Consider the following 13093-nt stretch of genomic DNA (forward strand, 5'->3'; position numbering starts at 1 on the left):
ATAGATTTTGACGCCGTCTGCTAGGACCTACATCGTTCCTAATCAGTAAAAGTGAAGTACATTGTCTTGTGAAGGGGCCAGATGAGACTTTGACCTGGATTTTCTCCTCTATTATTAAAGCTACGGTGGCGAAATGAACGACATTAGAGTTCTCAGAGTAAAATTTATCAATCTAAACCGATTAATTGTTCCACTTTAGTGTCCCTTTAAGTGTCTCGTTGTGCGACCCCTCGAGCAAAACACTGCAGGTGAACGAAGTTGTACAAAACCCACATGGCCTGTGTGACTAATGACGTCATGCTGTAATCTCGCCATGTGATGTCACCGTGACTTCACAGATCTCCAAAATGTGCGACGTCATCTGATATCATCATGTGACAGCATCAGTTGACATCGTCACTTGGTAAAAGGTTGATCCCAGAGGAAGTGCACCACCACATGAGGTGCAGAAAGCTTGGGGGTTTGAGGTGGATGAACAATGCAGTCAACCGAGAATGTCGGCATAATTTAATGCGTGTCTTTCACAATGTGGCTCGTTGTGTCTTGCAAGAAGTCTGGTCCCCAATTGTTTAACTTAATGTATTACCAAATGTGAAATGGGCTTTTGCCATCATGTGTTACAGAGAGAGTAACATGATGCAGAATTTTTTTTTGTACTCTAGAAATTATGTCATACAGTTTCAGATGAGGAAGAGACGCTGGACGAGAACACCGTGATTCAGAAGGTCGATGAAATCTTCAGAGCAATGGAAGCTCTCAGAATGGCTAGAAATCAACTTAGAAAGTACAGGTAAGGAATGCGACCATTCTGTAACTAGAGAGATTGGAGAAACTAGGGTGCTTCAAGTCTTTCCTTACCAGGGGAACCAATCACTTTTATTGACAGCTTTCCGACACATTGTTAAGCATTGTTTGCATAGCTCTACCACGAGCAATACCATGCATCATATGAAACAAAGAACACGCTTTGATTGACTCGGGTACATAGTTTTCAAGTCACAGCAGCAGTGAAGACGAGAGATCTTCTGGCAAATCGTGTAATTTCCCACTCCAACACCTTTGCCGATTTAATGATTCCTCAGACAGTGGCCCATGCTCATGAGTGCAGATTGTTTCAATTATATTATGTTAGATTAATACTGAGTGCAACTTCTAGTCCATTAGTATGTTTACAGCGTAAATTACGAGCAGTCTTGTGCCAGAAATACTTGAGCACATAGTTTGCACGCATCCAGCTTGCACGTAAGAACGAACAGAAGCTGTCTTCTTCCATCGCACACATTGATAAGACACCGTTATCAGATGAGTTTTTGTTAGGTCCTTGGCCCGACATTAAGAGCAATGCCGTGGTTACAAGACGGACTATAGCTTTTATACAGCTCATCAAGCTAGACGCACAGCTTCATAGTTGTCGCAGCATGATGGACTTGTATAGACTATTTTACGGATAGGTTTCGGTGCCGCCTTGCCTTGCCTTTTTTTAAGACCGACTAAATGAACAGTGCTACGGGGGCCGTATACACATAAAAACGGTTGGGTTAGTGCATTCGGCATTTTTTCACCTTATCAGTTCACGTCATGAGATACAAAAAATAAGAAAACATTCGTTTAACAGCCCAAGGTGGTGGCGCCGATATGTATTTCGTAAAATAGTCTATATACGCCCTTTTTATCGTGTCATCATCTTTCATTGTCCCTTTTTCTCTCGGTCCTTCTTCTCCAGTGCAGAGTAGCATGCCAGAGCAACCTATATAATACTCAGGCTGACCTCTTTACGTTTCATCAAGTTATGATATGAGAAATTTTTATCGCCACCTGGTGTCTTGATTGACTCACATTACTTACCATGACTAGGTGATTGTATCAGTACATTAGTTGGTGGGAAAGGGGACAAAAATATCAGTTGCTTCCTGCAAACGGTAATAAAAAAATTCTACACAATAGTCACATGATTATTTTTACATTTTCGAAGTCGTGGCTTTCCTGCATAACATCAGTGTCACTATGGCTATTATTCATACCACGAAAGCTTTCTTTTGTAGCGAAACTGTTAATGGTACATTGGTCAAAATTTTTTGCGTCATTGTCCATTGTCCTCAATCAGCACAAATGTGGGCCGGTCCCAGAGATAATGCAATGCCGGGATGACCCATTACCTGACGTTGACCCCTTTCCCGATACAGGGGTAAAATGCACAGTTTAAGACCATTGTGTGTGTGCTTGACAGGGGCTGGCATGTGTGATGTGACAAAGACGCGTAATTACGTGTCTTACATTAGCACCCATAGAGCCTGAACAGGATTGGACACTGGGCAAGTTCGTAACGATTCATAGCAGCAATAATTTTTGAAGTTCCCCATTGTCGGTTATCTTCCCATTTGGTCATACAGCAGCTTACTCATTGAAGTTCCCCATTGCCGTCAATGGGGAACTTCAAAAATCATTTTCTTCCTTAAAACAAAAATTTAGGGATGGGCGAATAGTAAATTTGAGGTTCGAAGCGAATCCAAAGCGAATAGTGATTTCGTCGAATAATTTCTAATCGAATAGTTCGAATAGTATTTACCGCATATTATTAAGAAAAATGAGCATTTTTGTCATGACCCTTGCACAATACTTTTAAAGATTTGAACTAGGTATGAATGAACGTCACTTTTTTGGTTTGAAGTGAAGTGGAAGCAGCCTTGAATAGTATCAAGATTTGAATAGCAGGAGGGTGCAAGTTATAAGTGGTGCAATACGTTACAATTTAAAAATTACTATACTTAGCGCATATAAGCCCATATAACACGCTTTTAAACTTTAAAAAAAAAATGTACATTTAACCTTGAAGTGTGGCTTCGCGGCAGTGCAGATTTTTCCTGGATGGGTTGTTTCACGGCACAGCAACTGGACGCTGCAGTGAAACCACCTTTACAGGAGGTTATGTGCGGTCAAATGTATACATATATTCGTTCATTTCGAATACTTCGAAATTTCGAATAATCCAAATTCGTATCGAAGCGAATTCGAATACTTTAACATTCGTTCGAATATTCGAAACGCCCGAATATTCGCCCATCCCTACATAAATTGTAATGATAAAACTTGTCATACAAGAACTATTTATTTGCTTTCAATTGAGGTATAAAGGTGATTTTTAATTGGAGCACCACATGGTGTAAATTGCATCTTAGTGTGGACCAAAATGATGATTTTCTCAAATTCGTGATTTTTTAAATAAAATTTAGAAAGAAACTTCATTTGTCTGAAAAAAATTTTAATGCAAAATATACCTTTTGTAAAGTAAGTATTCATTACTCTGACATTCATACATAGCGCATGATTACAAGGGAAAAAATGCAAACATGACACATTTTGGCGAAATTCCTGGAGGCGCATGTGGCAGAAAAATTGTAGTAATATCATTGAGCTTCGAACAATTTACACAGGCGTGTGTGCTTAATATGTAAACCAAATTTGGTATTGAAACGAGGAACGACACTCTCACCATAAATTTTTGAGCAAACAACACTCCCACAACATTCTGCTAGATTCGGAAGGCTCCCACGTGACCAAAAAAATTTTTTCTCTCCAAAATATTCTAGCAGTTCACTGCTTTCAATGCAATAAATCAGCGCAATTATTAATCCAATACATTTGAAATGGTCGCCAAAATGGCTGGAACGTTTGGCATGGAATGACCCATATCAATGTATCCATTGCTAATATGTCTTAAAGTGTTGAAACATGAAATCACTGAAAATTACCTTCTCTCTGGCAGTAATAAAGAATTAAGTGGAGGCAGTCAGTGAACTTCAAGAAAGCACAGTGTGTAATTGTAGCCCCCAAACTGTGGCAAGTTTCAAGGAGTGCACTCCCAAAGAACTTAAAAAGTTCTTCAAGAAAATACTTCTTCAAGGACATCACACTCATTCGAATGAACTGCTCAGCTTCAGAGAAAAGATGATTCAGGGCATCTTTGCAAGTTGATGCTACAGGCTAGGATAACCTGTTTTCTGAAAAGAAACACCTGACAAAGCTTCGGAGGGCTTCTCTCGTGCAGGAGCATTCTTGAAGAAGGCAACCTGATGCAGCCAGCAGTGTACAAGCCCTTGCTGAAGCAAGTTCTCCAAGACATTTTTGACCCCAACGCGTCAGAGGCACCGCAGTTTGACTACCACTCAGGAGGGCTCAGCGATATGCTGAAAGCAGGATTCGGGTAATCCAACCCTCTGCTGACTATATAAAATGTCTGTCTGGGCTCACTGCCCGATACACTGGTTTCTCGCAACCCGTTTGTCAGAACACTTTGAGAGCCAAGCGCATAGGATGATGAATGGTTCACTCATGTAGGAATTGGCAATCATGAAGGTACAAAGAGCATATTTAAATCATTTTAATCGCCATATTGAGTTATTTACAAGTAGCTGCAAGTTCTCTCGTCATTTCTTTAATAACTGATGACAAAACTTCCTCTGCTCATTTTTCATTATTTTCTAATGAGGTGCCCATTCCCCTTATGGTACACAAAAAGGCTGCCTTTTTACTATTTTAATTAGCCAAGGCTGATGCAATTCCGTGTTAATTCTTGCTTAGTCTGCGTGTGAATGTAGTTTTCATTGCCAAAACAGTGAACATTTTTCTGAAAACTGCAACTTTTGACTCATGTGTCCCCTTAATAGTCAGAACACTTCGCTATTTGTCATGTTTAAGAAACAATAAAAGAAAAGGTATACATACATGTATATAATTACCATTTATTGCTACACCCTGGAATTTCAGGCAGACAGTCAAAACCATTGCTGGGACCCCTTAAAATTCTTACATGGCAAAAAGCATGCCACGAAACAGAAGTGTGAAAACATTTCAGCATCTACATGTTGGTTGAAGAACAGGCCCTCACTGCGTAATGTGAATCCATGGTCAACCATCACCAGGGACTGTTTGTTTACACTTTTAGGTGACAAACTTAAACCACATGCGGACCACCAGTCAACATTGCCTTATGCAAATGAACTTGGCACTCTGGCTGGCATGCTGTGGGATGTCACATGTCCCATATGCCACCGCATTACATAACCTTGAGGTGTGACTACATGTGTTCCTGATGAACTCACTTCTTTGTTTCAGTTTTGCACACACAAAGGGCAGAACACTTTTTGCCAGTGTGCTTTATATAAGGGCTTTTATTCCATTTAAAAGCTGATTTTTAATGAGGTGCACTTATTATAACCCACTACAGTGAAGCTAAAGGCAAAGTCATATTCAGCAAAGCCTTCAAAAGATCAGTGCATGCTTGCAGAATGCCTTGACAAGTCACATAATTGCCGCTGGTGAAATTTCTTTTTAGCTTTTCTGTCTTGCATATTTCGCTGCTGTGGTAAAACCTAAAGTGAAACTATAGGACGGCTGCTTGCTCAAACAGCAAGTAACTGCAGTAAGGCATTGATGCAGGACAAATCTGCATGAATTCACATCAGCTCGTGCATACTTTTTTGTTCTGCGAAGTGTATGGCATCTGTTTCGTTCTGCATGCCTGCCCAATCATTCGTTTATGACCAGTACAAGGCATCTGAACCGGCTATCAAGGCCAGCTTTTTACGAATTCTAAATGAATCGGTTAAGAAAGGGGAAATAGACAACCACCCATTTGTAGCACGAAGCCACAAGGAAATCCATACGGATTTCTCAGAAAATAAAGCCTCTTAGTCGCCGAAAAATTCGTCCTGGTCCGGGGATCGAACCCGAGACCAACGCCTATCCGGGGCGGTCGCTTTACCAATTGAGCTAACCAGGAAGCTAGCAATTGACAGCGCGAGGGCGAATTCATCGACAACTCGAAGCTACTAGACACATATTGAAAATCAGTTCTGCGGAATCCCGCAAGGTGGCGGAAGGGTTAAGAAAGGGGAAATAGACAACCACCCATTTGTAGCACGAAGCCACAAGGAAATCCATACGGATTTCTCAGAAAATAAAGCTTCTTAGTCGCCGAAAAATTCGTCCTGGTCCGGGGATCGAACCCGGGACCAACGCCTATCCGAGGCGGTCGCTCTACCAATTGAGGTAACCAGAAAGCTAGCAATTGACAACGCGAGGGCGAATTCATCGACAACTCGAAGCAACTAGACACATATTGAAAATCAGTTCTGCGGAATCCCGCAAGGTGGCGGAAGGGTTAAGAAAGGGGAAATAGACAACCACCCATTTGTAGCACGAAGCCACAAGGAAATCCATACGGATTTCTCAGAAAATAAAGCTTCTTAGTCGGCGAAAAATTCGTCCTGGTCCGGGGATCGAACCCGGGACCAACGCCTATCCGGGGCGGTCGCTCTGCCAATTGAGCTAACCAGGAAGCTAGCAATTGACAGCGCGAGGGCGAATTCATCGACAACTCGAAGCAACTAGACACATATTGAAAATCAGTTCTGCGGAATCCCGCAAGGTGGCGGAAGGGTTAAGAAAGGGGAAATAGACAACCACCCATTTGTAGCACGAAGCCACAAGGAAATCCATACGGATTTCTCAGAAAATAAAGCTTCTTAGTCGCCGAAAAATTCGTCCTGGTCCGGGGATCGAACCCGGGACCAACGCCTATCCGGGGCGGTCGCTCTACCAATTGAGCTAACCAGGAAGCTAGCAATTGACAGCGCGAGGGCGAATTCATCGACAACTCGAAGCAACTAGACACAGTCGAAACAACTAGTCTAGTTGCTTCGAGTTGTCGATGAATTCGCCCTCGCGCTGTCAATTGCTAGCTTCCTGGTTAGCTCAATTGGTAGAGCGACCGCCCCGGATAGGCGTTGGTCCCGGGTTCGATCCCCGGACCAGGACGAATTTTTCGGCGACTAAGAAGCTTTATTTTCTGAGAAATCCGTATGGATTTCCTTGTGGCTTCGTGCTACAAATGGGTGGTTGTCTATTTCCCCTTTCTTAACCCTTCCGCCACATTGCGGGATTCCGCAGAACTGATTTTCAATATGTGTCTAGTTGCTTCGAGTTGTCGATGAATTCGCCCTCGCGCTGTCAATTGCTAGCTTCCTGGTTAGCTCAATTGGTAGAGCGACCGCCCCGGATAGGCGTTGGTCCCGGGTTCGATCCCCGGACCAGGACGAATTTTTCGGCGACTAAGAAGCTTTATTTTCTGAGAAATCCGTATGGATTTCCTTGTGGCTTCGTGCTACAAATGGGTGGTTGTCTATTTCCCCTTTCTTAACCCTTCCGCCACCTTGCGGGATTCCGCAGAACTGATTTTCAATATGTGTCTAGTTGCTTCGAGTTGTCGATGAATTCGCCCTCGCGCTGTCAATTGCTAGCTTCCTGGTTAGCTCAATTGGTAGAGCGACCGCCCCGGATAGGCGTTGGTCCCGGGTTCGATCCCCGGACCAGGACGAATTTTTCGGCGACTAAGAAGCTTTATTTTCTGAGAAATCCGTGTGGATTTCCTTGTGGCTTCGTGCTACAAATGGGTGGTTGTCTATTTCCCCTTTCTTAACCCTTCCGCCACCTTGCGGGATTCCGCAGAACTGATTTTCAATATGTGTCTAGTTGCTTCGAGTTGTCGATGAATTTGCCCTCGTGCTGTCAATTGCTAGCTTCCTGGTTAGCTCAATTGGTAGAGCGACCGCCCCGGATAGGCGTTGGTCCCGGGTTCGATCCCCGGACCAGGACGAATTTTTCGGCGACTAAGAAGCTTTATTTTCTGAGAAATCCGTATGGATTTCCTTGTGGCTTCGTGCTACAAATGGGTGGTTGTCTATTTCCCCTTTCTTAACCCTTCCGCCACCTTGCGGGATTCCGCAGAACTGATTTTCAATATGTGTCTAGTTGCTTCGAGTTGTCGATGAATTCGCCCTCGCGCTGTCAATTGCTAGCTTCCTGGTTAGCTCAATTGGTAGAGCGACCGCCCCGGATAGGCGTTGGTCCCGGGTTCGATCCCCGGACCAGGACGAATTTTTCGGCGACTAAGAAGCTTTATTTTCTGAGAAATCCGTATGGATTTCCTTGTGGCTTCGTGCTACAAATGGGTGGTTGTCTATTTCCCCTTTCTTAACCCTTCCGCCACCTTGCGGGATTCCGCCTAACTGATTTTCAATATGTGTCTAGTTGCTTCGAGTTGTCGATGAATTCGCCCTCGCGCTGTCAATTGCTAGCTTCCTGGTTAGCTCAATTGGTAGAGCGACCGCCCCGGATAGGCGTTGGTCCCGGGTTCGATCCCCGGACCAGGACGAATTTTTCGGCAACTAAGAAGCTTTATTTTCTAAGAAATCCGTATGGATTTCCTTGTGGCTTCGTGCTACAAATGGGTGGTTGTCTATTTCCCCTTTCTTAACCCTTCCGCCACCTTGCGGGATTCCGCAGAACTGATTTTCAATAAATGAATCGGTGTACTACCATGTCCTGTCATTTTTCATATATGACAGGCTACATCCCATGTCCCCGCAAGCCATGCATATTGACCTTCTTGCTTAGATCAATGAGCATTGGAGATACAATTAACCTCCTGGCATCAGTAATATTGCACAAACTGAATGAAATGATCGGTGGCATTTATCTGTACATTCTGTGTGCTGGATGCAGTGACAATGTTCTAATTCCAGCAGGGGCGTAGCCAAGGGGGGGGGGTTGGGGGGGTTGAAACCCCCCCGAAATTTTTCAGTTTTGCTTGCGTATATAGGCACGCACACATACAAACACACGCACGAACATACATAAAGTATGGTTGAACCCCCCTCCGAAAAAAAGTTCTGGCTACGCCCCTGAATTCCAGTTGTTTTCCCTAGACAAAAAAGAAAATACTATTTTTTTATATCATATTTCCATTTCAAAATTTGCTCTTTTCTCCCAGAGCATCTCTACCTTTAAGCATTGCTTGTAAAGTGGGCTGCTCAGGGTTGAATCGGATGAAATTTCAGTTCTCCTTTCCCTGTCTGCATGCAGCATATGGAAGACTTACATGTGGGATGGGTAAACAGTCCCATAGTGTACAACATGCGACACGTCTGTCTGCACTGCGAGTCTCCCGTGACTGTCAACAACTGACAGGAAATAAAAAAATGCCCCTTGTATCACAGCTATCACTAATGATTTCCCACTAGCAGTGCACATTCTACAAAAGACGTGATCTTGACATTTGACGCCCCCCACATTTGTTCCCAGAGGAAAGCAGGCCGTAGCTGATTTTTGGTTTTGCTGCCAGTTTTGACGCAGGTGGACATGCTGGCAGGCTGGACCAGCCATGAACTAATGCCATCTCATATTAAAGGAAACATATAAGTATTGAGGGTGGAAAAAAAACTACCTCCCTTCATGCCTATGCTTATAGCCAACTGATCACATGAGTTGAATCTGCAGCTCCCTTATTGTGTGTGCATCACTGCCAACATCATTTTCAAATGTGGCTATGGCTTGATTCTGCAATAATATTAACTGCTATCATTGTAAAGTATCACAGTTTTTGAGACGTGAAGGGCACAGTACGAAATTATGTAGTGGCAAGAGTACGATTCAATACCAAGGCACTTTGGCCCACCACTTAATAAGTATAATTCAGGTGCATTCTGTGGTCGTTCACACATTGAATACCACTGTGTGTGTGTCATAAATTATGAAACATGTAAAAGCGCTATGAGAGGCACTTAGTAACCTAAAATGCTAGCCATAATTACACTGCTCACGTTCTCCATTTATGAACTCGGGAAATTGAAAAATTGACAACAGTGCCTACCACTTCAGTGCCAGAGTTCATTTCATCATTTGAATTGCTTTCAAGTGGCTCCACTTTTTTTCTCCAAATACCACTTCAAATGAAATTGGAGACATTTCAAGAATGCTGGAATGACTCCTCTCACAAAATGATACTACACCTTCCCCTCATTGGCCTGTAGTTCAAGGAACAGCTCCCTTACAAGTTGCACAGATATGCAGAGGTGCAACTGATAATGTGTGACAGTCATGTACCACAGGGACAAACACCTGAGATTGGCAAGTGTGACAACAGAAAAGATTGTTCACAGCACAAACACCAATGCTCATGTGCATTAAGGGGCCCCTCAGTGACCCCACAGCAAATCTTGCTTGTGAACTGGAATTTGTAAGGTGCATTACAGCAAACATTTTTCTGATCAATTTGTTAATATAGGAGTTAGAAGAAACTTAACTGCCACGTTACTGTGCCTTCAGGAGCGATGCTTATTTTTACAACCCATAAGGGAGCATGGCATAGGAAAGGAGATGCCACCTTCTCGAGACAAGTACCAGCACTATCGAGCACCAGATTGAGGTACCTCTCTCCCCTTCAAAAAACTGTTTAGTGCCCGGCAGCACTGGCAATCGAACCCAGTACCTCCTGCATTGGAGGCAGGCACTACTTGACTGCTGCTGTGGTACCCAGGGGGGAGATCGACTGTCAGAGGACACGGTCCTTCTCTTTGTCTTGGCTGGTATCCACAAGCAATGTACCTTTCCTTTATTCTCCTATGCATCATGTTCCATAATGAGCCCCACCTCCCTTTTTTCTTCATTTATTTATCAAGCTCTGTCTTCTTTCTCTTCATGCTTATTTTGCTTCATGGTGCACCTCCAGTGGCGGTACTGTGCACTCCATATTGCACTATGGTCAGTGACGTTTCAAGGAGTGCTTCTTATGTAGGGCACACGTGTGCGGCTGTCACTCTCATTCAAAGCACAGCTCCCTCGAAAGGGAGGAAAGGTTGTTACGACTTGCATCATAGCTACTATCATGTGATTGTTGCTATGACGCAAGTCTTGGCACGCTGCATTATAGATGCTTTAGTGCACTGCAGGCAACCGTAGGCGCTGGCTTTCTCGGAGGCTCTGCCAAAGAGTGTTCTAAATCATGCCCTAGCCATGCATCACTCCCAGCAAGTGATAATGTTGGCTTTTTTTTCGGTTTCAATATAAAAAAATAGCACTTTCTGCTAGCTTTTCACAACACTTACGTATGTGTTTAAAACATATCATATTTTACATAATCTACATCATATGAAACCAAATTTTTTGTGCAGTCTATAATTTTATTGCCCCTGACCTTTACGTGCCATGCCAGAGTATACTCATTTGGCCACCTATGCAGAAAATAATTGTTGAACATGAACCACTCAGACTGGTTGCAAGATCTACTAAGGTGTTGATTAAACTACAATTTTACACTAGGTTTTGTTTTTCATGCAGCAAATGGTGCAACCAACCTTAACTATTGTGCTCATGTCTCTCGCCTTCCGACATGACAGACTGGTGCAATAAGGTTGTGTTTCATGTACAATGCAGAAGAGCATATGGACACTGATTCAGAAAACTTCAGTGTTGATTAAAAGGTGTCTGTCCTCAAGGGTAGCACTGACAAAAATGCCATCTTGCCCAAGGTGCCATAATTATGCTAAGTTCAGCATATTTCCAATAAACTGACTTCAAAACATGCTAATGTGTTACTTAGAAAGTGAAATTGTTGCCATTTGTAAAGACACCAGGCTTACTATAAATGGCTAAATGTGATGTGGAAGTATGTGTGACACAGTGGAACAAGAATGCACATGTGCATTTGATATGTTCCATCCTAAATTCATTCTCGTGCATGCAGACTTTTCAGAAGCACAAGCAAGCCACTGCCAAGAGATAGTCCAGTGCTTATCGTCTTCATTATTGGTGGTGTAACAGCTTCTGAAGTAAAGCTTGTGAATGACATCACATCATCAAGAAAATTGCCACAACAGGTATGTACACCCAGTATTTACATAGTAGACAGCAATTTTACTTGGAATTTGCTTAGTATCCATTGTCGCCAGAGGATACATAACGTACCAGAAATAAGAAGTGTCAGTTTTTTGAGGGATCTTGGTAACTTCCAAGTAACATAGTGAGGAAGTCGTTTTCGCAAAAGGCATGCTCTTGACTGTGGTGGGAGCTCGGCAGGCAGTTATGCGGCATGTCACTTTATTCTGGGTATTTTACAGTACACGAACTTCAGGAGGGGCACGTGCCTGGCTGATACCATACACTTTCACTTTTTGCCACACATGTGGCCTTAGTTCAAAAAAGGCCGGGCCTGCGTGGAACACGAAGCACAGTCACAGCAAAAGCTGGAGGAGTGGCATTTCTAGCGCTCTTTGTAAACACTCTTGGGGCGACTACTGCAAGTACAGATGCAAGTTACCCATTACGCCATAAATCATGATTTCGAAAGTAGGGAAGTATCTCTATGCCATTATTCATCATTCTGCGGAGATGCTGCTGCATATATTTTCATTTATTGTGAAGTCCAGACTGTATCCGCTGTATTAAAAGAGTGTTCAGTCAGCACACAGGGGCTCTTGGTCCACTATGTGAATGCCTTATAACGTTCAACAAGATTCTTAACATATATAGTAATCAGTGTTAGTCGCCAAGGCATTAAAGCAGGAGTTGATTTTTTTTTTTCTTATACACAGACCCACCCTGCGAATGTCTATTGAGACACTAGTGTACGTAATATAATTATTTAGTGTCCCGATTATTTAACGCTTTTTTTTCTGTTCCCGTAGGTCATCGTTGGAAGCACTACACTGGCCAAACCACACCAGCAGCTCGGTCTTCTCGTCAGGCATTCCGTGTGAAAGGTTCGATTAATTTTAAATGAATAAATGTAATAAAGGACAACCTTTGTACGTGCGGTCACGTATTTGTATGTGCAGACATTAACAGGCGTTGGTGAAACGTTGCACATCATACTTTAATGCCGGGCATGCTGAAGCGGTGATCAAGGGGCGTCTGCGATCGTCCACAGCCGGCTGTCACCAGGTCATAGCAGTTTATATTCCCTGATTTTCGTCGCCGTCGTGTAGGCTGCAACAGTGGCACCAATGAGAGCTGGAACTAATACTTGGTACTTCTTGCCGTACTGCACTCGAAGTAGCTGCTGACCAATGTGAACAACACAATAAGACAAGGAACCTGCAGCTAGCGTCGACAGCGTCGTCCGAGTGGCGCCTTCCACGTAAGAAACAGTTCTCTTGCACGATGCATGCGGGGCTACAGACTGCATGACGGTATTCTGCACCGAACAGATGCGGCAGGGGACGCGGGTGCCTTCTGCAGGTGTGCCTATGTCTGGAGC

General features: G+C 43.4%; 1 protein-coding gene across 1 annotated transcript in view; it reads left to right on the forward strand.

Moving 5' to 3' along the window:
• The window catches only part of LOC119393813 (sec1 family domain-containing protein 2), a 42413-nt gene extending 29796 nt beyond the window's left edge, over positions 1 to 12617 (forward strand). The window contains exons 12-15 of the mRNA XM_037660989.2: positions 679 to 790; positions 4046 to 4201; positions 11582 to 11714; positions 12522 to 12617. Of these exons, the coding sequence (XP_037516917.1) occupies positions 679 to 790; positions 4046 to 4201; positions 11582 to 11714; positions 12522 to 12593 (473 nt within the window). The 3' untranslated portion in view covers positions 12594 to 12617. The remainder of the gene's footprint in view (positions 1 to 678; positions 791 to 4045; positions 4202 to 11581; positions 11715 to 12521) is intronic.
• The last annotated feature ends 476 nt before the right edge of the window (positions 12618 to 13093 follow it).

This window comes from Rhipicephalus sanguineus, chromosome 1 (assembly GCF_013339695.2).
Source record: "Rhipicephalus sanguineus isolate Rsan-2018 chromosome 1, BIME_Rsan_1.4, whole genome shotgun sequence".
Taxonomy (NCBI): Eukaryota; Metazoa; Arthropoda; class Arachnida; order Ixodida; family Ixodidae; genus Rhipicephalus; species Rhipicephalus sanguineus.